Source organism: Aspergillus novofumigatus (assembly GCF_002847465.1).
Source record: "Aspergillus novofumigatus IBT 16806 chromosome Unknown P174scaffold_6, whole genome shotgun sequence".
NCBI classification, from domain to species: domain Eukaryota; kingdom Fungi; phylum Ascomycota; class Eurotiomycetes; order Eurotiales; family Aspergillaceae; genus Aspergillus; species Aspergillus novofumigatus.
In genome coordinates, this window is record NW_020194279.1 from 2,075,742 (window position 1) to 2,099,087 (window position 23,346).

Below are 23,346 nucleotides of genomic sequence, written 5' to 3' on the forward strand. Positions count from 1 at the left end.
ATCCGAGGAGGCGGTAGATCGATCCGCCCTCCGATTGACGACTGAGTGATGAATAAACTATCTCCCCTCTTCCCATCATCATCATAATCATCATCATCAGTCCTGTAGTTCAGCTTGTGACTCAGCTACGACCTCGATTTGCACGATGCCAGACACGTATCTCATCTTCTAGAATTACGGATTTCCAATCTCCCATTACACTCGACCGTCTTTCTCACCACGATCTGTCGCAACCATGGCTTCTGTCCCCGGATATCCCGCCACTACTGGCAGAGGCCGATCATCGGATGCCACATCAATTCGAGACGAGACTACCGCAAGCACAGACAGAAGCAGTTTTACAAGCGCCTCACCGGCAGAATCCATGGAGGGCAACGAGGCAGTTCTACTCAACAAACCACTCGCATCCAGCGAGGATGCGTCAACTGCCGCTTCTGACACCGCCACCACCAGCAAATCTCCTGTCCCGAGCTCGACCGCTGCTGAATCCGTGAACGAAGAACCGCGCAAGTGCTGGATCTGTTACACCGACGAGACGGAAGATTCCCCCTTGAACTCCGAATGGCGCTCGCCTTGTCCCTGCGCCTTGACCGCTCATGAGGCTTGCCTCTTGGACTGGCTCGCTGATCTCGAAAATCCTCGGTCCCGCAAACGAAACGGTCACGGAGCCAAGATGGTGTGTCCGCAGTGTAAATCCGAAATTGTGGTCTCTCGTCCGCGAAGCTATATCGTTGACGTCGTCCGGATGTTCGAGCGGCTTGCTGGACGGCTGGTCCTACCCGGTATGGTGTTTACTCTGGCGGGTACCGTTTGGGCGGGATGCTGCGCACACGGCGTTTATTCGATGTATTTCGTTTTTGGGACCGAGGAAGCGAGACAAATTTTGGAAGAGACGGCGGATGGAACTTGGAACTCAGGTTTGAATCTAGGGTTACCACTGATTCCGCTCGTGCTCATCTTCTCACGGACTCGCTATGCCGAGGGTCTTCTACCTGCCATCCCGGTCCTGTTCTTCGCGACGCATAACCCGGGCCAAGAGCTCGACCTTGACCTGTGGCCGCCTAGTGCTGCTATGACGTTTGCTGCGCTTCCCTATTTTAAGAGCTTCTACAGCGCGGTGTATCAAAGATTATTCGGCAAGCTGGAAAGGAAGTGGGTTGCCGAGGTGCAACCGCGCCAAGCAGATATCAACGAGTTTGATGATAATGCGCCACCTGAGCATCCGGAGGGAAGAAACGATGCCGAGAATGGCCAGATATTGATGGAAATTGATCTGGAGTTCCAAGTTGGAATGGGTAATGATGTACGTCAGGGTATTCTGGGTCTCCATGCCGGAGAAAACGCTCAGAACAACGGGCAAAACCAAGATGGCGGCCAAAATGAAAACAATCTGGGACTAGGACGGCGAGACGACCTCATACATGAGACAAGCAACCTTGCCGATATCATTCTTGGGGCTCTCGCATTTCCAGCGATTTCGGCATCCATGGGAGATCTGCTCAAGTATATTCTCCCCACGTCGTGGACAAGCGCACCGTCAGCCTTGGAGCGCGGCCGACCCGGTCTGCTACAGACGCGGTGGGGGCGAAGTGTCATCGGAGGGTGCGTGTTTGTGCTGCTGAAGGATGCATTGGTACTTTACTGCCGCTGGAAGCTTGCACAGACACACAGGAAACGAAAGGTGCTGAACTACGACCGGAAGAAGAAGAAAGTCGTTGGCCACTGAGTGGCTTTGTCGAATTTTTTCAAAACATTGGCACTTTCGCTTTCTGCTCTCTCTACTCTTATGACTACGGATATGATGACGATGCATTTCACTGGCGTTGGTGGGGGATTACCCTGGAGGATTTATCTAGTCTACTTCTCTACACTCGGATCTTCAACGGATGCCAAGGTTTTTCTAAGATTTACGAGTTTTAGATTCCCACATGGTAGGCACCTCAATGGCATTTATTGCAGGCGATATCACGAACAGTGTGAATTATACAATCAATTCAAAATAATGGCATAAGTCATATTATAAAGGAGGGGAATCAATATCGACTGTACTAAGATCGTAGAGTGAGCTACTGAATAAGCGCGCGGCTAATCAAACTTTCCGCCGCCGATTGCCAAAAACCAAAATGAATGCCTTCACTTGCACCAGCCCAGCTAGTCTACCTCACGCAACCCAACACTCACCACGCACAATGCGACCCCTCTCCCCCATCCTCGCCTCCCTGGCGAACGTCTTCAGAATCCGTCTCTCCCAAACCCCCGTCCGACCAGCCATCAGCCGGCTCAGCAGCGACCTCTTAATACGCCAACCCACCGCTCCTGTGCAACCCACAGCATCAGCATCAGCAGTCATCGGGACCCGGCCCTTCTCAACAACAAGCGCCCTACTGAAACGCAACAAAAATGCCCCTCGCGGCGATAAAAGAATCAGTAAGTCATACTTTCCCCGGGCGTTTTTTCCCCCGAACCACGACCACACCTCGCCGATAGGCACCGACAGGAACCAGAAACGGGAATGAATCGGGGATTGATGCAATGCGGTTACTAACGTGCCACAGCGCTAATCCGCTACTTCCTCTGGCACCCGCTCACCCCCGACCCCTCCGCTTCTCGCGAACCCGCTACCTCCGGCACTGGACCATCCACCGCGCCTGGCAACTGTACCAAGCGCAGCAGCGCCGCGCGAGACAGCTCGAGCTGCAGCGCCAGTGGCAGGCGATGAACGCCGCGTGCGAGGAGCTCCGTACGGGCGCCGGGGATGGGGGCAAGCTGTTCCGGATCTCGATGAATAAGCGTAGGGTGTATAGGGATATGTTTCCGATTGAGTATGGCCGGATGCAGACCGAGGGCCCGAGTAAGGAGGGGTGGAATCATGAGTGGAAGCGTATGGAGAAGAAATACTAGGCATTGTCCTTTTTACGTTGGTGGGCGGTCAATGGAAAGGCTGGTTTGTTGAGTCTATTTGTAAGTATTGGCATGTACTATAGGTCATTTTGATTCTGAGTGTTTAGGTTCATGGACATCTGATTCACCGATATAGACTGTTTTTGAAGCCAATAACTATATTGTGCGATTTTTGCCCTCGCTCTTGCTCAGGTCGGACACGAGCATGACGTACAGCCGGAATTGACATCAGCATGTTCAGTATGTGTCAAAATGCTGGATATAAGACATAGATGAAGTGCAAAAGACGCTAGACAGCATCAGAAAAGGGAATGAATATAGGAAGGATAAAAGAAAGAAGCAAAGTTGAGGCGCAGGGAGAATCATAACGAGACAAAGCGCTCCAAAGTCGAGAAGGAAGTATACCAAAGGAGGGGAATCCGGAGTGCAAGTGTTCATGTAAAGGAGAGTGCGAGCAGGATGATATACCCTAGGGAAGACAGCGCAAGAGAAAAATAAGAAAAATATCAACAGAGAACCTCCCAAACGCCAGTAATGCAAGTTGCGATGATCAGTCAACGACCACCAAATGATCCACCTCTGCTCCTTCTTTTTGAGAGATCCGATAAAATAAAAGCTTGAACCGATGAGTCCGTGGCAGCTAGGGTCGTATTACCATCGGATGTCATAGCACGATGCAACATGAGGTCTTCCGCTTATCGAATGTAAGAAGGGCGGCTCGCGTAGCGGCTTCGAAAACGTCGTCTACTCCCTCCCCTGTCAACGACGAGCATTCGAGGTACTTCCTGGCGCCAATTTGCGTGGCAGTTTCGCTTCCTTCCCTGGATGTGACGAAGCGTAGGGACTTCTTCCGCATTTCTTCAATCGCCAGAGGATCTTCGCGCAAATCTTTCTTTAATCCGACAAGGATGATGGGTACGCCGGGACATCGCTCGTTTGCTTCTTCAATCCACTGCAGACGGAACTAGTGAGTTGACCAGTAACGACACTTGGCGAATTCCAACATGAACGAACCTTGTGCTTTACGTTTTCCAAGGAATCCGGCGTATCCACAGCAAATCCTATCAGAATAACGTGCGCTTTGGAATACGCGAGTGGCCGCAATCTTTCATAGTCTTCTTGGCCTGCAGTATCCCACAAAGCCAGCTGAACAGATCGACCATCAACTCTGCAGTCCGTAACATAGTTTTCGAATACTGTGGGGACCTGGTGATACGGTCAGAAGCTATATTCCTGGCGAAAGGGAAGCGCATTAAGGATGCATGAGTACTAACATAGTGCTGGAAACGGAATACATTAGCTGCCACAGTTCACAAACCAGTATCAAATTATGAGATAACATCCGGATGAGGGACTCACAGTTGGGAAATAACCAAGCGTAAATACACTCAGTAAACTAGTCTTCCCGCAAGCACCATCCCCAATAATGACCAGCTTTCTGCATTGAGGACGAGATCAGCATATTGTATCATTGAGAGAATGCCAATTCGAGATCATGGCTTGCTTCCTCCAGACCAGGACAAGGATGGTGCGACTAACGCGGCCGGAAACCGCCTGTATTGACCTGGACGTGGACCACAGAGATCCACCGCAGCAACCAGAAGGGCCTTGTACATACCTCCGCATCACATTGTCATTCTGTTGTTGAGCCATTGTTCCTCACGAATGACCGAGAGACACGGCTCCCTTCGAAGATGAGAGTGTGGAAGATATTCGAGCGAAGGTATTCTAGATGGGGAAACGACAAGGGGAGGGCGTTGTTCACTGTTCAGCTCCGGCTGATATCGAAACTTAGCGGAATCAGGCAACCGTAAGATCTGACCGTAATACCGAATGACCGGACGGTTTGCGACGAAACGAATGGAAGAAGGTGGTGAAATTGCTTCTTCGGGTAGAAAATAATAGCCGCCTCCCCCTAAATTGCTTGAGTGAAAGAGAGGATGATAACGAGTTTGAGAATTAGTTGTCCTGGAAGGCGGTCGAGGTGAGGCTGATGGACTTTTAAGTCAATTGATGATCGACCAACACGGGGGAAGTGGGAGGAGTTTACCACTTTCCCCTTCTGGTGGGGATGTCTTGGTAATACCAGTTTGGTTTCAAAAGTAAGGTAAGAAACCTTACCGGCGGTACTCCGTATACAGTACAGTACAGACGTCAGGTAGGCCAAGAGGTACCTATTATTATTCCGCAACGACCCCGACTTACAGAAAGAGGGAGAGAAGATGATGCTGATAACAATAAGAACAAATATCGAGAAGTCACGAGAAGAGAAGTAATAAGGCTTTAAATAATACAAATGTAGCTCGCCGAAAGCCCAGCCGATTTATAAAATGCTAATCAAAGCAAAGGATGGGATCGACCCGTAGTTGGCGCAGCTGAAGAGACCCCATGGGCCATATCTTCCCACAAATAATGGCTTTATTAAAGAATTGTCTCAAATCGCCTACACTAGGTGCTATATCTTTTCCCATTCGAATCATAACTGTTGTTATAAATGGATGCATGTGGAGAGAGAGATGAGACGGAGAAGTAAATAATACCTAATATCGCATAGGTTAGACTATAGATAGAGCTACCTAGATAGAGCCTAGAGCAAAGAGGGGACTGGCCTCGACGACAGTGGGCAATTATACCAAGACCATGCTTCGGCCAGTCCGGTATCTAGTCCAAACACCTATCTTAGCAACAACATGAACAATTGCTCGTGAATTTGGCAGTCACGAAGATTGTTCCAGAATGATTTTCAAGACTGTCCTTGCTTTATAATGCTTGGTATGCCATATGTCACTTAATTTACATGGCCTTGCTTCTAGCCTGTCTGCAGAATGATCATAGACTGGAACCTAAGAAAGTTACTTTATCTGATTTCATCTGCTTGGGTACCTTAAACGGTATATCAAGGAGGTAGGTACCTACCTTACCTTTAAGGTACCTCAGGGAACTCCGGTAGTTGAGTAAACGGATGGAGAGCAAAACTGTAATGGATACCTCAGGCAGAATAATTTTTAATGCCCAAATCTCCAGGCCTCCATCTCGCTTGCGGCGGCTATCCAGCCAGCGGCACGCCAGCCATCCAGACGGCGTCAAGATCCACCATCCAAAGCCCATCAATCATCCATCGCCATTCTCCAGTGGCAGCCAGCCTTTCAAACCCCATCCCGCTTCTGGCTGCGCTTGTTCGTTCCCCCAACTCCCATTTAGATCCTAATACTTATCGAGATCCCCTCCTTGTCACCCCGGAGGGACTTGCAATACGGAGTATATTCTTCAGTCGCCTAACTTGGACATTGCCCGCCTCCCCTGCGTGCGGCCAAAGGGTTCTCTTCCACCCCTCTTCCGCCCTCATTATTCCCCATTTTGTCCGCCCAGGATCTCCTCTCTTTATCCTAACTCCCCACCTCTCACTCGCAACTATCGCACCCTTGTTAGGGACTGCTGACATCGGATATCCTCTTCGTTCAGCTCTCTTGATCGCAATTTACTCCGCTTACTGCTCGCCGGTGAGCTCTGCTGCGCTCGGCTGTACTCTACCCTTGCTGATCTTGCTCTAGCAAGGCTTTTGGTTTTGGAAGTGGAAGTATCAAGGACAGCTAGGGTTTTGGGCCCGCTTTACCTCTCGACGATCTTGTTTACTCTCGGGGAGCGGATATCTTTGCGAACTCGTTCTTCATGGCTCCTGCGCCGCATACACAACATTCTCCAAACTCCACAATGCTGAACAGTTCGTCAACAACTGCTCATTCAGCGCCCACCACAAACGGTGACGTTCACGCGCCGAAAGACCACCACCTTTCCTCTCCGTCAGACACAGTCTCCGCACCGGTAAACCGAAAGAAGCAGAAACGCAGACAAAAACAGGCAGCTCGCCTGGCCGAGCGTCAACTAGCAAACGGACATGTATCGACGGACGACGCTACTCAGAACGGATCCAACCACGCTAATCCAGAATGTTACCATTCCGACGATGGTGGCGCTGACGGACCCGACCACGAACAGCCCACGAACGGTGACGCATATCATAAGGATGGTCAGGATTCGGTGGACGCGCACGTTGATTCACAAAATCCCCAAGGGCCGAACGGCACGGAGAACTCTCAGAAATCGACATTCCGCAAATCGAAGAAAAAGAAAGGGAAAAAAGCGCGTAATGGTTCTCAGGCGCAAGGAGACGAAACGTCGACTCCCATGTCCACTCCTTCCGTTTCTATGTCGCACCCTCTGCCGCCGCCTCTCCCCTCACATCTTGCGTCTCACAATATTCTGAAGCCTGCCAAAAACCGCAGTATTTGGAATACATCTACTCAGGAAGAACGTGAGAATATTAAGACGTTCTGGCTCGAGTTAGGAGAAGAGGAGCGACGGCAGCTCGTCAAGGTGGAAAAGGATGCCGTTCTGAAAAAGATGAAGGAGCAACAACGCCATTCGTGCAGTTGTACCGTATGTGGGCGAAAGCGAACGGCCATCGAGGAGGAGCTCGAGGTTCTCTACGATGCCTACTACGAAGAGCTTGAACAGTACGCCAATCACAATCAAGGATCGTTTGAAAAAGGCTCCCCTATGGTACCGCCTCCACGGTTGTACCAACCTCCACTACGATCTCCCGGTCAACATACCCGAACGCAAGGCCAATTCCATCCTTCACGAGGTCGCATTCATGAACTGACAGAAGAAGATGATGATTTGGAGGAGGACTACGATGAGGAGGAAGATGACGGGGATGAGCCTTACAGTGACGAAGAACTTGACGAAGAAGACGAGGAAACTCGTGCAGCTCGCGCAGATTTCTTTGCCTTCGGCAATAGCTTAACTGTTAAAGGTAAGGCTGATGTGCCGCCAGCTTTCGAACATTCCAACGGAATCCTGTACTGATTTCTTGCTTTTTCCCCTCGCTCTCCGAGATAGATGGTATTCTTACAGTTGCAGACGATTTACTGAAGAATGATGGGAAACACTTCATCGACATGATGGAGCAGTTGGCCGAACGTCGAATGCAACGCGAAGAAGATACCCAGTACGGCATAGCTGCTGCACACGAATCCCTTCATAGCGGTCACAATCATGGTCCATTCGACGACGAAGATTACGATGACGAGGAAGACGAGGACTATGACAGTCAAGAGGAAGAGGATTACGAGGAAGATGAAATGGTCTGCCCTGGAGTTGTTCCCCCCCTTTGTGGTATTCGACCACTATTCTTAGTTCACCCCTAACCTCTACTCCAGGATGCCATGACAGAAGAACAACGCATGGAAGAAGGCCGACGAATGTTTCAAATATTTGCGGCCCGAATGTTCGAGCAACGCGTCCTGACCGCATACCGAGAAAAGGTCGCCGAGCAACGGCAACAGAAGTTGATCGAAGAACTTATGGAGGAAGAGACTCGGAACGAACAGCGAAATGCTAAGAAAGCTCGGGAAGCGCAGAAACGGAAAGACAAAAAGAGACTTCAGAAACAGGCCAAGGAAGAGGAACGCGCGCGCCGGGAAGCGGAGAAGGCTGCAGAGGAAGCAGCTGCCAAGGCGGAACAGGAGAAGAAACTTGAGGAACAGCGAAAGAAACGGGAGGAGCAGCGGAAGAAGAAAGAAGCAGAACGGAAGGCCCAAGAAGAGGAGCGTGCGCGCAAAGAGGCGGAAAAGCTTCGACGTCAGCGTGAGGAACGAGAGCGACAGGCCGAAGCGGAGCGGAAGCAGCGCGAGGAGAAGAAACGACGCGAAGAGGCCCGGCGGAAAGAAAAAGAAGAGCGCGAATTGCGGGAAAAGAAGGCAAAGGAAGAGCGCGATCGCAAGGCTCAGGAGGAACAAGCCAAGAAGGATACAGCAAAGGGCGGAGAGGAAGCCAAAGATCAGGAGAAGCGTGATGATCAAGTCAAACGGTCGTCGCAACAGGGACCTGTCCCTATTCCGTCGAATTTACATCATCTTCAGGGCTTTTCCCCGGCTGTCGCTCATTCGCCGCATGTCCCATCCGCAACACCTGTGTTACCTAAAGCTCCTACTCCTGCCAGACCCCGTCAGCCATCCCAACAAGACTCTCATTCCTCCTCCTCGCCACACTCCCAAGCCCCTAGCACCGACCTGTCGCCGGCCTCCCTTTCTCCTCGTTCGATGCCTGTGTCTCAGTCATCGGGAGTTGCCAGTGGGAATTCGCAACAAGGCCACGGACTACATGCAATGCTTCATCAACCTCAGCCTTCTACGCCCTTGTCCTCACTAGGCAGATCCATTCCTCCTGGATTCTCGAGCGTCAACGGAATACCACCTAATCCCCGGGCTTGTCTGGAATGGTCGCGCGACCACCAGTTGGACATGATCTGCCCAGTTATCCGCCGCATTCGGGACCTTTCATCAGTCCTTTCCGTGGCTATCCAGCACCAAGCGGAATCCCCGCACCCCCAGGTATCAATGGAGCACGCCCAATGGCGCCTGGGCGCGGATTCCCGCTTGAGCCCGGACCAGGGTTTGCGTTCCATGGCCAGCAGATTCCTGGAGCTTTCTCCACGCCGCAGGGTGGATTGCCCCACCGCCATTCCAGGCAACCCTCCGGCTCATTCGAGAGGTCACCTCTGGAGAATCACGCACAGCCTATGCCAATCTCTCGGCCCAGCCCTATCAAACGGCCATCCAGCACCCAACAGGACCAACAGAAGGGGGTGATCGCACCACACAACGAGATGTGGATGATTTGAGCGCCCATCTTGGTAGCAGTGCTCTCCTTGATGACACTGATGTTGCTCTCTCCTCGAATCTGTCGCAGTCGCTACCAGGCGCTACAGCGCCCGGCACTTTTCCAGGACCGGCGCGGGCCAGTTTCGGTGGACCATCTCTGTTTCCGGATCCCCTCAGTGGTAAGTTCTTCGGCTATAAGACCACAGTATCTTTTTGGAACTGTATAGTGTGACAGATATCCTAACAATATGATCAGCATCAAAGCACACCAATTTCGCGGTGAGTCCTGCAGTAAGCGGTGGCACATGGGGTGCACAGATCCCTTTCGGGACGTCTGCTTTTCCCAGTGCTCAGACTTGGGGAACTGGACACGGTCAGTTTGCTCTGCGAAATCCTGTGCCCTTACATGGAAGCGAATACTGACGTAAATCATAGCGAGCGGTTGGTCTAACAACGCATTTGGGTCCGGAGGCCACCACCGTGCTCACACATCCCGGCCTGTCGCCATCCGGCTGTTAGTCATCCAGGCCTGTAAACAGCTCAATACTATGAGTCCTTTCAAGGGTGCGGGCGGCTATCATGACGTGAACCTCGTTCTTCGCCAGGTTGAGCAGCTGAGGCCACCAAACGAGCCTTCGATCTCCTTGAAAGAGATGCTAGATATTTGCGATACGGAAGGCAACACGCAGAATGGTGGGGGTAGCTTCTCGATTAAAAAGGACGAGACGGGGAGTTTGTCAAGTTCGAGCCGGACAACAACAGTGCCGCTTCAGGTCACAGGGGCAGCATCGTTCCCGGGGAGATTGGCAGCCCAGTTCCAAGCAGTAGTGTGCCAGCGTTTGGCGGAATTGGTACACCATCAGTGCTGCGCCAGTATTCTTCTCCACCAATGGGTTTCTAAAGGCGTTTGTTTGGGTCCAGCATCTAACGGGGTGTAAATGGGGTTCATGTTTGTTTTGCACTTTCATCATCATCATCATTATCGGACTTCTGCGCTCCGGACGATTAACTGACTAAATGGCTCTCCTCCCTTCCTTTCCTCTCCTCTACTCGCTGATCATACGCCATTATCCCTACATTCTCATAACCACTTTCCACGTCCGTCAAGCGTCATGTCTCACGTCTTCTCCGTTCGCGTCATGGACTGTTGTCTGTTTGTCCGAGTCATCAACTTTTCTTTTATCTTCTTTTTTGTTCTGGGGCATTTTATGTTCTGTATGTCCTATTGTCCTATTGCGCATGATGCGGCGATTCCCATGGAGCACACATATCCTCCGTGCCAATTCAATTGCATGGTCGGCTTCGATCGATGAGTCATGAATTTTATTCTACCTGTAGCTGTAGTTGCCGCAGTATGTAAACGGCAAGGTAAATGTATAGTGACCTCTGATAGCGCTTGACGGCCTACCGTGACAATTCGTTCAGTCACCTAGCACGGGATGAAAAGGAAAGACTATATACCATGTTCAGAACGACGCTGTACCTATATCGATGGATCCGAACAGACCAGTCAGGGGAAAATGTTACAAGCGTCTCGGGATTCATTCACATTCAGTACAAGCTTCGGCTGATATCAAAGCTGCCAGGAAACGGCGAAACAGATACAGAGGAGAAAAAAGACAAGAATAAGCACGCTTTCACGATTCATACATGATATAATCATTTCCAGGCACGAATATCACCAAGGTGTCTGGACAAGTTCACTGTCTCGGATCCGTGACGACGCCCTCGTAGTCTCTGGAGCGGATGTACTCCAGCGTACGCTGAAAGTGGCGCTTTGGACCCTCGAGGCTGGGATTCGGCTCGTCCTCGTTGGTTTGCAGGTTGGAGTGGATGAGCTCGATGAGGCCGTTGAGGTACTTGGTGGTGACGGTTTCGTTCTGCTGGTCGAAGTAGTAAACGTAGCGGTTGAGGATCTCGACGAATAGCTCAACGGAGACGGCGGTGTCCATGCAGGCGTCTGCGACGCGCAGGGCCCGCTGCAGGCATTCAAGGACGCGTTTGCCGTCGCGGTAGAGCTGAGTGGACTACATTAGTTGCGATGAAGATGGGAGCAAGGGGATAGAGTGGACATACGTTCTTGGGGTCCTCTTCGCCTCGTTGGGGGTTCTCGACTACCCACCACAGATGACTGGCAAGGTACACGGCACGGCACTGGTCAGGTTTCTTGAGCAGTTTGCTTCCGTGCAGCGCCGCCTTGGTGATAAGGGTGTCGTAATTCTCCTTGGAGAAACCTCGAGTGCCGTGGAGCGCTCCGGCGATGATGCATACAGCCTGGAACTGTGCGCGCGAGTCACTGATGGCGTCCTCGTAAATGGTGAATGCTTGTGCAAAGAACTCGTAGCTGAATTCTTCGAATCCCGTCTGGTCGGCCACTTCGCCGCACATCACAAACAGGCGCAGTGCGAGGTCAGCGCACCCAGGGTTGGCGCGCTGATAGAGATTGTTTACACACTGGTGCATGAACCTATAAAGGGCGGAGGATTGTGACTGCCAGTTGTCGTCGTAATGTTCACGAGACTTGAGTTTACGCGCCAGTCGAATAGATGCAGTAATAATGGCCGGCGTTGTGTATCGGATACGTTCGTTGCCGTCGGCATACGCTTTGCGGGTGGCTTGAAGGAGCTATGAATAGTAAGTGGTGGAACTGATCTCAGTCTAGCCCCTGAGTAACGTACCTTTAATTGGACGTCGTTTTCCGGCGCTTGTATCAGATGTACCAACCGAGCGAGCCATCCTTGCTCTTCGATGGTCTCATCCGTTTCTCCGCCTCGTCGCTGGGAACCAGGATAGCCGACAGCCTGCTGCAAGCCTTCCTTGATCAGGACTCTCAATGCCCCTAGGACGCGGTCGAGGTTCTCTGTTGTTGTGATCAGGGTTCGGTTCTTGAGCAGACTCCGGGCGATTTCGCCAGCCACAGATCGTCGTGTGGGATAGGATTGAGAGGTCAGGAGCGGGAGATAATGGGGCAATGCCAATGCTGTGAAGATTGAGACATAAGAGCGAAGAGGAGCGAGGAGAAGATGAAGGAGGTTTTGCTGGGTCGGCGCCGCGTGCAGGTCCGCATGATCAGCGTATTCGGCTGTCTCACGCGTAGCGAAATCGAGAACCTGATCCACATACTCCAGCTTGTCAGGGTAGGTATTCAGCGCCAGGTTAACAAGGGACACTAGTAATGCCATGGTATCTTGAATTGGCAAGCCCCGGGTCTTGATCAGATTGACCACCTGGTCATAGAAAATGGCGTATAGCTTGACATCTGCTGGGACGCCAGGCTTTGCATCGCTCTCGCCGTTTGCATTCGACACTTGCTCGCCTTTGGGGGTCTCTGCTTCTGGTTCATTTGTGTCTTTCGAGGGTTCCTTCGACGGCTCGGTTGACGGCTGCTCAACGCCGTTCTCTTGAGCTGTGCCTGTGGAGGCCTCTTGGGTCGTTTCTGCCTCGGCCTTCTTAGTTTCCTCCGCGATCTTCAGATTTTCGAGGAACTTTGTGACGGCTTCTTCTTCATTCTGCTTTCGTATTTCGGGGTCGGTGGTGGATTCTGTCTCCCGGGCCGCATAGGCCGATAGACGGTCCATGAGTCCGATCACGATCTTCTTCAGGTCAACGTGCGGGTTGAGACGAGAAATTGCCGAGAGTAAAAGATCAAGCGTATGGAGATGGAATTCATCGGGGAAGACCTTTGTGATCACTAGAGCAACTTAGCATGAGCTCACTGCTCAAGAGACACACTGGTAGCAGAGATTCCCTACCTTCCAACAAGTACTCCTGCGCAAGGACATCGCGGCACTGGACAACCTGCTCCAGCAGCGCTTGCAGGATTCCCGACTTGTAGCGCTCGAGATCGACCAACTGACTAAGCCGAACGATATTGCTGCCCACCAGCAGTTCCAGCTCGCGGCGCTCCTGCATCCTCTTTTCCCTTTCCCGGGAGGGACCTTGATGCTGCAACCGCACCCACAACTTGTTCATCTCGACGAAATTGGTCAGGACGAAGTTGATCGAGTCCTGCAGGTTGCCTTCGGGCCCGTCCCCGGAGCCCGTGGGTAGATGATCCCTGGCCTGTCCGGACAGGTAGTATCGCAGGAACAGCCCACGGATGGGATGCTGCACTCCTCGACTCATCTCCATCATGTCCTTCATGATCTCCTTGACCGGGGCATCCTCCACCGACATGTACACCGTGCCGACCGTGATCATCAGGTAGAGCCGCGGGATGATGTTGCCTGCATACTGAACCAACTCATACAGATCGGCTAGATGGTTGACGGGATGGTTCTCTTTCAGGTAAACGGAGAGATGTCGCAGCGCATCGAAAACCGCCATGTACAATTCGTAGTATTGCTTGGGACCTAAGCTGGGCGTTCGTAGTTCGGAAACCAACGTCGACCTGGAAGCAATTGACGATCGCCGTTAGCTTGATCTGTACCCTTCACTTCCGCAGAAGTACGCAATGTCGCTCTAGGAACTCCGCTATAACTGGGGAGCCTCTATCGACTCACCCGCACTTGAGCGCATCCATCAGTTTCCCAGGAGTTTCCAGGCATTTCCGCATCATATGCGACTGCTGTCGGACCACTCCGAGGGCCTCCTCGAGGAGACGACTTTGGTCCTCCGGAGGGGATACTGGACTGGCCATGACGGAATTGACCGATTAGACTCGAAAGGTGTATGACGGGGCTGTCTCCGTGGATGGATGCAGGCGGTAAACACCTGGCCGAGGAAGAGGACGAGGGGGTGCGGAGGCGAAGCTTCAATGACGGTTGCGGGGATAAAGTACTTGTAGAGAGGTATAGATGTAGATGATTATTAAAAAATTCCGATCAGTTAATCAGTCCATTTAAAGAGAACAGACCATCGCAGAATGACTGGCCCTGTGGAGATGTCTGCGAAATGGAGAAGATCAAGAGGCCATCGCGGGTCGCACGAGCTTCTTTCCGCCTCAGGCTGCCAACGTGGACTGACGGTGCTAGGCAGAGCTATTCTGAGTACGTTGCCGCAATCCACCACACTAGACAGCATCAATTGAATATATTCAAAGGTTTTGATCAAACTACTTTTACCTCCACTATTCCAACTTCGAAACCTGGAAGAATGGATGATGCGAGATATTAATCGCTCGTCCCCCTTCACGTACGGACGTATTGCCCGGTGGCTCTTTCTCCAATAATCGATGGGGCTCTCGAAGATGCTTGCACTGTATAACGGGTTGGGGTTTGAATTCTCTCATATGTTGAGTAAAATCACATTCTATCTATTGACGCCATCTATGTAACATACCCGTTCTCTCAAACACCAATATGTGCAGGAACCAAATGAATACAATGGACAATCTATGAACCGAAATCATCTCAGAAAGCAGGTCATGAGCGTGCCGTATGTCTGTTTCAAATATACCATGGCACATCAAGTCGTCAATCTAAGTAATCGTTTCCGTCATTATGTCAGCCGCTGAGAAGAGTCCACGCTGTTTCTGACAGTGACTCGTACAGGGCTCTCATTCGAGATTTCCTCGAGCAGATGAGCAGGTGAGCTGCGCATCGTCTAGTATACACGGCCTGTCTGGTTGAGAGCCCGCGCCAAGAGACCGCTGCGAGCTGCGACTGTGCCGTTCAACAAAGTGCGAGCTGAGATAGGCACCCTCTCAGTTGCATTGTCGCTGCGAACATTGAAAACTTGAAGGCCGGTGCTGTTGGTGCTCGAGAGCGATCTTCGGAAGCTCTTAGGAGGCAGAGAAGACTTGCGAGTCAGGTTGGAACTCCGAGGGTAGATGGAATGGTCATCCCCAGGCGAAGGTGTCGGCCAAGCTGACAGACTTTTTGAGGATGGAGTGCATGAGCTGGACGAAGGTGTGGCCCACGAAGAGGGTGTGATGACTGGTGTAGATGTCGATGTTGGCATATTGGTAACCGTGACAGTCACGGGAGCCTGAGGGATGCTGGGAGCGGTCACAGTCTGGGTCTGGGTCTCAATAACAGAGCTGGTGTCGACGCCGTTGGGATTGGCGCCGCCAACATTAACAACTGAGTAGGGTTCTTCTTGTCTGCGCACGAGTGTGTTGCTTCCTAGTCGGGGGAAGGCTAGGGGCACTGCTTGTGCACCGAGGACGGAGATGAAGAGAATCGCCGCGGGAGAGAAATGCATCTTAAGGCAAGGTAGAAAGATCCTTCAAAATAAAACAGAATAGGATAAAATGCTGTAAAATCTGAGGCCGTTGCGAAGAAATATACTTATGTGCAAAACAGATTTCGTTGATGATACTCAGAGTCCGTTACACCTTCCAGTGACCAACAATATATATCACCAAAGCCAAACTCGATGTACACATTCATCATCATGATTTAACAGAAAAAGAATACCAAAAATCATGCAGGCTGGCAGCCATCATGGCCTGCATCGCCTTCAATCCACTCATCCGACATCCACACAAGGAGGCTGGGAAAAGGCAGCAGCGCATCGCACTGGCCCAGCCACGATGATTCTAAGCTGTCATGCCATCCTTTTCCACTTTTCACTCATCAGGAGCAATTAACTGCCGATCTTGAGCATGTTGATCCTGCCGACAGTTGCTTGGCATCATTATGATCGACTGAACAGCAGACTCGACATTAACATTAACGTTGTGGTGCAGACCAAGCATCGACGGACGGCTGTTGTGGCTGGCGGGATCCACTGCTCGTGGGTCTTCTATCTCTCATGCTATTGATAGAAGATTCGTCATGATGGACGACCAGTCAAAATGAAGTATGGAAGATAGCTATGTAGCTGTGATATCTTTAGTATCATAGGCAGCAGTCAATTTGCTTCACTGTACTGCTAGAGGGTTGGAGCTGATTGTCGCCTCGCATGTCCTCACCGCATCAATTCCGGGCTCCCAGATCAGAACCAAGAAAGAGCCAGCGCAATTGCAGATCGACAATATGATGAGCCCTAAAAAGACCCAGCTGATCAGGCGTGTCTAGCAGAGGTGTACACAACAATATAGGCGTAAGTATGACAACGTCTCTAAGAATAGTTGTTGAGAATGTGTTAAGCAGGATCATCCTCACAAGACAATGATCAGTGTACAGATTTCTAGTACATATGAGCATTGAGTATGATAATAGTTCCCCTCGACAACAGTATCCTAGTTCTCAGCACGAGCATTTCAATTGCCACATGTCAAAACCTCGTCTCCTGGAGTCGATGAGACATGATGAAAGGCTTGCGGATCAAGACCGTCTTCATGCGCTGGCACTCAAGCATTAGGTACATCCCACTCATCTGAGCGAGGAAGGTGTATCTTGGCGTTTTTGTTCGTGATCAGCATGTAGTTGGCATACTTCACGCCCGCTGGCGGTCGTTAGATGCCCTTCACAATGTTCCGGGTACTGTCTCTCCGCTCTATTCCAACGGCGAGCAAGAACGCCAAAGCAGTTCTAGCGACTGCAAGATACTAGAGGTATTAGAGACGTCATCAAGCTCAGAAGAAGCCAAATCCGGGGAACCATCTTACGAAAACACTTGTGATCGCTTCATTGTAAGCCATAATGACGTCGTCCAAATGATGAGGGAAAGCCTCGCGAGCTGTCTCTCGCACCTTTGAGGTTCCTGCTCCAAGCAGCATTTCGACCTGTTCAGCACTCAAGAGTGCGCGCCAAGGCAACGCCTTCACTAGTCTGTTTGTGAAGATGGCGCCGCCGATGCTCTACATCACTGCGGTACCAAAGTACTGAGCAAAAAGGACGTGCTTGGACTTCTCGTCCAGGATATGCTGAACTGTTAGAAGAGCCATCTGGGCTGCAAAGCCACATCCTAGGCCCTGAAGTACTTGAAATCCAATCAAACGGCCCGATGAAGTTGTGAAATCGTGAAGGTAGTATACAGCCCAGTGGCGATGCAAAGGAAAGCGGAGCCAGCGAAGAACCAAAGATTATAGTATCTCACAAACTTGGCTGGTACAATTCTGTCAGCCTTGGTGACTCACACAGCCACTGAACGAAAAAACACGGTCAGAACCAGACTTACCCGTTACGCCAGAAACAAGCGAGCCAGCAATCTGGGTGCAAACTGAAGGCAGGAGCATAATGCCGCTCTGAAGGGGTCTTGCAGCCTTGACAATCTGGAACCATGCAGGGAGATAGTAAACCGGAATGACAGAAAGGTCCCACGAAAAAGAATGCAAACAGAATGCTGAAAATAACAGATCGAGATCTTAGGAGCAAGAATGGAATCATGGCTTGATATCCCGTCCGGAGCTCCCAGAGGATGAACACAGTCATCACGATGGAGAAACCGACGAAAAGTCCAATGACTGGGGCAGAGTTCCAGGCATATCGTCCACCTCTGTATTGAAGAGCTAGCCTAGTACTATTATTAACTGCCTCTCTCTCTCACACTTTGTGAGATAGTTAATAGGTATGTACCGGATGTACCAGACATACCTGTCTGATTTATCCAGCATCTAACTAAGAATCAAAGTATTTCAGTTGAAAATCTGCTGCTGAGCATACTGCTTTGCTCCGCACGCCTTAGGCAGTTGCAAACATGCGACCAGCTACACTTGGTACATGCGAATATGGAATATGATGTCATCAGCATGGCAGCAACTTTGATCCAGTGAATCAATTAGGAGAGCGTAGGGACTTGTGACAGAGAGCAGCAACTTATAGGCTGGTGCTCTCTACCTAGACTACTCCCAGCTAGATTGCCAAATCCTCAACCCGAATCAATCCACTTCCCAACCCAGCACTGGCCCATCCCGCACACAGCTGGTTGGGATTCCACGTCAAAGCAGTAACGTGTCTCGGTTCGTCAAAGATGGTAATCATCATCGTACCGTTGACCATCCTACGATCACCCACCATGTTGCGCAAGAGACTGAAGCTCTCAGCGCGGTAGCCGTCAATGAATCGACTCGTCCCCGCGCTGTCTGCGTCTTGCCCACGCGCCCATTCGTGTGTGAACCAGGTCTGCTGCCACTGTTTCTCTTTGGGGTGCACTAATCGGCGGATGGGGCTTGTTGCGATGACTTCGCCGCCTGCGCAGCCCAGGAGGACGCTTGGGTGCCAGAAGCTGCACGGCGCAAGAGCGGAGACCGTACTTGGTAGCCTTGCCATGGCCGTTGTGGTGAAGAAGCGCCGCACGGCGAGGAGTCGCGCAAAATCGTTCTCGTCGCTTGAGATGAATGCATGGAGCAAGGGAGAGTAGGCAGCATGGGGTGACGCCATTCGCATACGGGTCGTTTCCACGGTGTCCTTCTGGTAATCGACGATCGAGGTCAAGCGGGTTTCCCCGTCCATAGATGTCGTACACAGCAGGTGAGGGTGAGTTGGGTAGGCCGACGCCAGGTTCAGGATATAAGTACGGTGGATTGGTTCGTAGAAGTATGGTAGAGAGGTTGAAGAGGTTTCTTCAGAGGCTGTAATGCTCCAGATAGCAACGAAGCCGTTGGCACAGCCAACAGCAATGTCAGTGGGAGAAAGCCAAGCCACGCATGTGCATACTGTCGACGGGGGCTTGGCCTCGAAAACTGGAGTGTGGACCTTGTCTATAGAACGTCAGCTGAGGGTCCATCAATTGTCCTCTGTTGGTCTACTTACTGAACTCTGTGGCATTTGGGTTCCGGCTCAGCTTAACATCAATAACTCGAACATAGCCGTCTCCCCAGACTCCAGCCAGGAGACCCAGGTTCCTCAAAGGATCTTCGTCATCCTCGTCCCGCGCAGCTCGGGGCATAGGACACCAAGCGATTCGTCGCAAGTCACCCCAGTCGGTACACAGAGCCAACCGCAGCCTCGGTTTAATGCTCATATCAAGGGTCTTCGTAAAGCTGTCTTCTCGTTTGGCTTTGAACGCCCACAGTTGCAATGCACAGGGGTAAGGAGCAGAAGATCTGAACGCGAGGCTGGTTTGATTCTTCAACGGGTCTGGGTAACTTTCCTTCTGCTCCTTGGTGATGGGCACCACGACGCCAAGGTACTGCGTGAGACCGGACTGATTGGGTACCCAAGCCATGCATTGAATCTTCTGTCCCAGATTGAGCAGCCAGCCTTCGCGTAGCGGTTTCTTTGATTCTGTTGAAGTCTTTGCTGTCCCACTCTTCTTCGCCCCAGGTTTCCAGGCTTCGCCGAAATTGGCGGACTCATTCTGCCCTAGCCGGAACTCTTTCTGAGCGTCCACTGGCCCTATTAATACCGTCTGCTTCTTCTCCTGCTGTGCCATATACCGTGAGCGAGCCTCCTCCTCGCCTATTTTCTCGATCCGCTGTCTCTTGCGGAACCGGCCCCCAACATCATCGGCGTAGTACCAGTCCCAACCACGAGTACTTTCCTTCCTGACCTCCTCCGGTTCAACGCCAAAGGTCGCGCCATACGTGTAGTCAGGAAACTTCTCTGCTTCATTCAATGAAGAACGCGTAGGAAACGTCGAATCAACGCCCTTGGCCCATCGGTCCCGTGTATATGCCATGGAGAGTAGATCCCTCTCGTCAGATCCAAAGGTCACCTTCATGTGGGTCAGCTTTCCTACATGCTCGCCGGGGTTCCACGTCCCCCGGAAGTGAGTCTCATCTTCAGCAATAGCGACAGTGCCGTCCTCATGCCGTCGCCTGGGATTCTTGACTCGCGAAAACCCGGCCTTTTTGGGCTTCTTTGAATCGGTTTCGTCCTCCTCGTCGGAGACGAATTCATCATCATCGCCGGGGGCGTCGACCATCTCTACGTCTTCATCTTCGCCTTCTTCGACTTCATCCTGTTCATTCTGGACATCTTTGTACTCCTCGTCTGAGGAATCATCTGCTTGGGCAGGCTGCTTTGCTTTTCGTCGAGAAGGAGTGGTTCCTTCTCTCGAGTCCGACTCATCACTGACTCCCACAATCTCAAACGGATCGCTTGTGTATCTGGTCGTCGCCCCAGATAGGCGGTTGGACCTGCGTGTACGAGGCATCTGGCGATATCCCTTAACGCCGTGGCTTCTTGATGATGATGTTGAAAGTGACCGATCTCAATGATTATATGCATAGACCATCATTTGCAAAGATCACATCCTCTGAAGCGTGGACGGACTGATCATGCGCATCAAAATCTGATCCTTCAATTGATGGCATATAGGTGAGAATGCACCAGTTGTTAGGTTGATCGGCAGGAACAGCTATTCGTGATACAAAACGACGGGAAGATCTTCGTATCGACAGCGCGAGGAGATGAGGGTCTTGGCGTAATTTTACGTCCTCAAAAGACAGCCAGTGACCTCATCGATACCCCACATCATCGAGGTCGCATCAACAAAACAAATATCTATATTTCAAGAGGACTGTGTTTGCTGTCTTAATAAATGACCGATTTAGTCGGATTGATCATTATACTGAGGTGCATTTTGAGGACTGACTTCAAATGTAGGCCCCGCTTAAGTGGAGCTGCGTCCTGATATCATCGGTTCTACAACAGATCTGCCTGTCCTACCACTAAAAAACCATTATCTACACAGTATCTCTCTAATTGATGATCGGTTTCCTCAAGGATATATCTCAATAGCTCCTTTTTTTATAAATCCAAAACAAAGGCTCAATCATGTCCAAATCACACCCGGGAACACTGCATGAATATGTAATTGCACAACATCATACCAACAGATCAACGGATCAAGCGCAAGCTGACTGAAGAAAGGCCCCAAAGCTAGTCGCTTTCGAATTCAACAGCTCTACACCCCGAAAATCGCACAGCCTCATCTTCATCGGTGGCCTGACAGACGGCCTTTGCACCGTCCCCTACGTAGCACCCCTCGCCGCCGCCCTCGAACCAACCGACTGGTCCGTGTTCCAGGCCCAGCTCTCCTCGTCCTTCGGCGGCTGGGGCATCGGCAGTCTCGATAAGGATGTCGAGGAGATCGCGAAATGCATCGACTTTGTCCGCGGCCTCAAGGCCTCGTCCACCTCGGGATCGGCATCGGCATCGGCACCAGGGAAGATCGTCATCATGGGCCATTCAACCGGAAGCCAGGATGTGTTGCACTACCTCTATACTCAGGGAGACCGTCCTGTAGTCGACGGAGCGATCCTGCAAGCACCAGTGTCCGATCGCGAAGCCATGCTCGCGGAGACGCGCAAGCCAGGCGATGTGGGTGCTGAGGCAAAGGGCTCGTGGGAGCAGCTGGTTTCGCTGGCGCGGCAGGCTCCCGTAGGTGATATCATTCTACCACTGAACCTGAGCAGCAAGGTTGGCTTGCCGCCTGACCCTGTCAGTGCGCGGCGGTTTCTGAGTCTGGCGAGTCCGGATAGTCCTGGCAAGCCGGCGGAGGATGATCTTTTTAGCTCGGATTTGACGGATCAGCGGCTGCGCGTGACGTTTGGAGCTGTCGCGACAAGGGGGTTATTGCGGTCCAAGCTGCTGGTGCTGTACTCGGGGAATGATGAGTTTGCGGCACCATGGGTGGATAAGGAGGCGCTGATGGCGCGGTGGAGGGAGGCGACTGAGGCTGGGAAGGCTGGGACGTGGGATCAGAATAGCGGGGTCATACCGGGGGCAAGTCACAATGTCAAGGATCAGGGGCAGGCTGATCTTGCTGAGCGCGTTACTCGCTATCTGAAGAGTATCTAGTTCTGCACCGTGTGAGACGATTGTGGAATGAAATTATGTCGTAGTTTTCACGTTTTATTGTACACATAGGCCGAAACAGAGCAGCAAAGTAGATATCCAAGGAACATGGCAGTGGCAGTGGCAGTATTAGAAGCGTAAGAGACAAATAAGGGTATGGCAAAGTATGTCGCGGTCCAAGCCGACCCTGAAGAGAACCCCAAGAAGCAAACAACACAAAGAGGTCAAACCTTCAGCCACAGATTCAACACACCCTTGAGATACTCGACAATCTCATGCCCACCCAACTTACTCTCCCCGTACAGCCGGTCGACAAAGGTAATCGGACACTCAGCAACCTTGAACCCCATCGCCTTTGCCCGCACCATCATCTCCATCTGGAAACTATACCCCTTGCTCTGCGTACTGTGGATGACCTTCTCCAGCACACTCTTCTTGTACAGCCGGAAGCTCCCCGTCAGATCACTCACACCAGGCATGAGCATAACATCCGCAATCAGGTTCGCCGTCCTCGACGTGAACTTCCGGAAAAGATCCCACCCATACACCCCGCCCTTGATGCCCTCGCGGCTCGCATACCGCGTGCCAGTGACGATGTCCGCATCCGTCACCTTCTGGATGCGAATCATCTCGGGGATGAACTTGGGGTGGTGGCTGAAGTCCGCGTCCATGATGATGACATAGTTGCCGCGCACGTACTGCAAGCCATGCACGTATGCGGTTCCCAGACCCAGCTTGCCGGCCCGCGGCTTGAGGTTGATGTGTTCGGGGCCCCAGAGGGCTTGCAGCTGTTTGGCGACTTCGAGGGTGCCGTCGGGTGAGCCGTCGTCGACGATCACGATTTCCCAGTCTAGGTTGCTGTAGGGCAGGCAAAGTTAGCCTTTGGCCTCGTGCGATTGACTGAGAACAGCCAGTTAAATGATTCTTACTTCTCGCGGAATGTTCGCTCCAGTAGCCAGCAGATGATAGGGAGGTTCTTGCGCTCATTGTACGTCGGCAGGATGACCGAGTACTTGTTCTTTGTGTCGGTCATTTTACTTCAAAGGTGATAGAAACGAACAATCAAATAGGAAGACAATAGTCCGAAAAATGTAGTATCAACACCGGAATTGAGCACAAAATTGCAATGAGTGAAATGGGTGTTGTCGAGTCCCCTGAGAGGCTGTAAGTTAGCCGCGAACTGGTGCGGGAGCTCCGTGTTCGTCGTT

General features: G+C 51.6%; 11 protein-coding genes across 11 annotated transcripts; 5 read left to right on the forward strand and 6 right to left on the reverse strand.

Annotated features, from left to right (window-relative positions):
• The first annotated feature begins 29 nt into the window (after positions 1–29).
• Positions 30–2,007, forward strand: P174DRAFT_444077 (RING finger domain protein). Its single transcript, XM_024827993.1, has one exon. It carries the CDS (start codon positions 236–238, stop codon positions 1,724–1,726), a length of 1,491 nt encoding a protein of 496 aa, XP_024680648.1. The 5' UTR covers positions 30–235; the 3' UTR covers positions 1,727–2,007.
• A 116-nt stretch (positions 2,008–2,123) lies between these two features.
• On the forward strand, positions 2,124–3,055 carry P174DRAFT_514424 (mitochondrial 54S ribosomal protein mL40; the record flags this gene model as incomplete). The annotated part of the gene is made up of 2 exons (XM_024832077.1): positions 2,124–2,431; positions 2,556–3,055. The coding sequence occupies 2 exons, from the start codon at positions 2,124–2,126 to the stop codon at positions 2,899–2,901; spliced, it is 654 nt and encodes a 217-aa protein (XP_024680649.1). The 3' UTR covers positions 2,902–3,055.
• A 510-nt stretch (positions 3,056–3,565) lies between these two features.
• Positions 3,566–4,554, reverse strand: rho2 (putative Rho GTPase Rho 2; the record flags this gene model as incomplete). The annotated part of the gene is made up of 5 exons (XM_024825112.1): positions 3,566–3,853; positions 3,916–4,107; positions 4,176–4,181; positions 4,261–4,339; positions 4,520–4,554. The coding sequence occupies 5 exons, from the start codon at positions 4,552–4,554 to the stop codon at positions 3,566–3,568; spliced, it is 600 nt and encodes a 199-aa protein (XP_024680650.1).
• Positions 4,555–6,570: 2,016 nt separating this feature from the next.
• P174DRAFT_462543 (putative stress response protein Nst1) lies at positions 6,571–10,467 on the forward strand (the record flags this gene model as incomplete). The annotated part of the gene is made up of 8 exons (XM_024830135.1): positions 6,571–7,717; positions 7,819–8,048; positions 8,124–9,174; positions 9,201–9,573; positions 9,603–9,745; positions 9,823–9,939; positions 10,002–10,265; positions 10,286–10,467. 8 exons carry the CDS (start codon positions 6,571–6,573, stop codon positions 10,465–10,467), a joined length of 3,507 nt encoding a protein of 1,168 aa, XP_024680651.1.
• Positions 10,468–10,892: 425 nt separating this feature from the next.
• On the reverse strand, positions 10,893–14,467 carry P174DRAFT_444082 (vacuolar sorting protein 35). The gene is made up of 5 exons (XM_024827994.1): positions 14,069–14,467; positions 13,319–13,956; positions 12,245–13,257; positions 11,643–12,191; positions 10,893–11,584 (listed from the first exon to the last, which is right to left on the reverse strand). Exons 1-5 carry the CDS (start codon positions 14,086–14,088, stop codon positions 11,267–11,269), a joined length of 2,538 nt encoding a protein of 845 aa, XP_024680652.1. The 5' UTR covers positions 14,089–14,467; the 3' UTR covers positions 10,893–11,266.
• Positions 14,408–14,987, forward strand: P174DRAFT_444083 (uncharacterized protein). The gene is made up of 2 exons (XM_024827995.1): positions 14,408–14,554; positions 14,608–14,987. Exons 1-2 carry the CDS (start codon positions 14,431–14,433, stop codon positions 14,679–14,681), a joined length of 198 nt encoding a protein of 65 aa, XP_024680653.1. The 5' UTR covers positions 14,408–14,430; the 3' UTR covers positions 14,682–14,987.
• Positions 14,804–15,985, reverse strand: P174DRAFT_444085 (uncharacterized protein). Its single transcript, XM_024827996.1, has one exon. The coding sequence runs from the start codon at positions 15,708–15,710 to the stop codon at positions 15,111–15,113; it is 600 nt and encodes a 199-aa protein (XP_024680654.1). The 5' UTR covers positions 15,711–15,985; the 3' UTR covers positions 14,804–15,110.
• An 818-nt stretch (positions 15,986–16,803) lies between these two features.
• Positions 16,804–17,340, reverse strand: P174DRAFT_423198 (uncharacterized protein; the record flags this gene model as incomplete). The annotated part of the gene is made up of 4 exons (XM_024825113.1): positions 16,804–16,898; positions 16,938–17,001; positions 17,062–17,219; positions 17,271–17,340. The coding sequence occupies 4 exons, from the start codon at positions 17,338–17,340 to the stop codon at positions 16,804–16,806; spliced, it is 387 nt and encodes a 128-aa protein (XP_024680655.1).
• A 907-nt stretch (positions 17,341–18,247) lies between these two features.
• P174DRAFT_423199 (transcription factor TFIIIC subunit TFC6) lies at positions 18,248–20,492 on the reverse strand (the record flags this gene model as incomplete). The annotated part of the gene is made up of 2 exons (XM_024825114.1): positions 18,248–19,095; positions 19,148–20,492. 2 exons carry the CDS (start codon positions 20,490–20,492, stop codon positions 18,248–18,250), a joined length of 2,193 nt encoding a protein of 730 aa, XP_024680656.1.
• A 266-nt stretch (positions 20,493–20,758) lies between these two features.
• On the forward strand, positions 20,759–22,277 carry P174DRAFT_258604 (uncharacterized protein). Its single transcript, XM_024821481.1, has 3 exons — positions 20,759–20,940; positions 21,033–21,151; positions 21,212–22,277. Exons 2-3 carry the CDS (start codon positions 21,116–21,118, stop codon positions 22,139–22,141), a joined length of 966 nt encoding a protein of 321 aa, XP_024680657.1. The 5' UTR covers positions 20,759–20,940; positions 21,033–21,115; the 3' UTR covers positions 22,142–22,277.
• On the reverse strand, positions 22,157–23,307 carry P174DRAFT_514431 (dolichyl-phosphate beta-D-mannosyltransferase). The gene is made up of 2 exons (XM_024832078.1): positions 23,068–23,307; positions 22,157–22,996 (listed from the first exon to the last, which is right to left on the reverse strand). Exons 1-2 carry the CDS (start codon positions 23,169–23,171, stop codon positions 22,363–22,365), a joined length of 738 nt encoding a protein of 245 aa, XP_024680658.1. The 5' UTR covers positions 23,172–23,307; the 3' UTR covers positions 22,157–22,362.
• Positions 23,308–23,346: the final 39 nt, after the last annotated feature.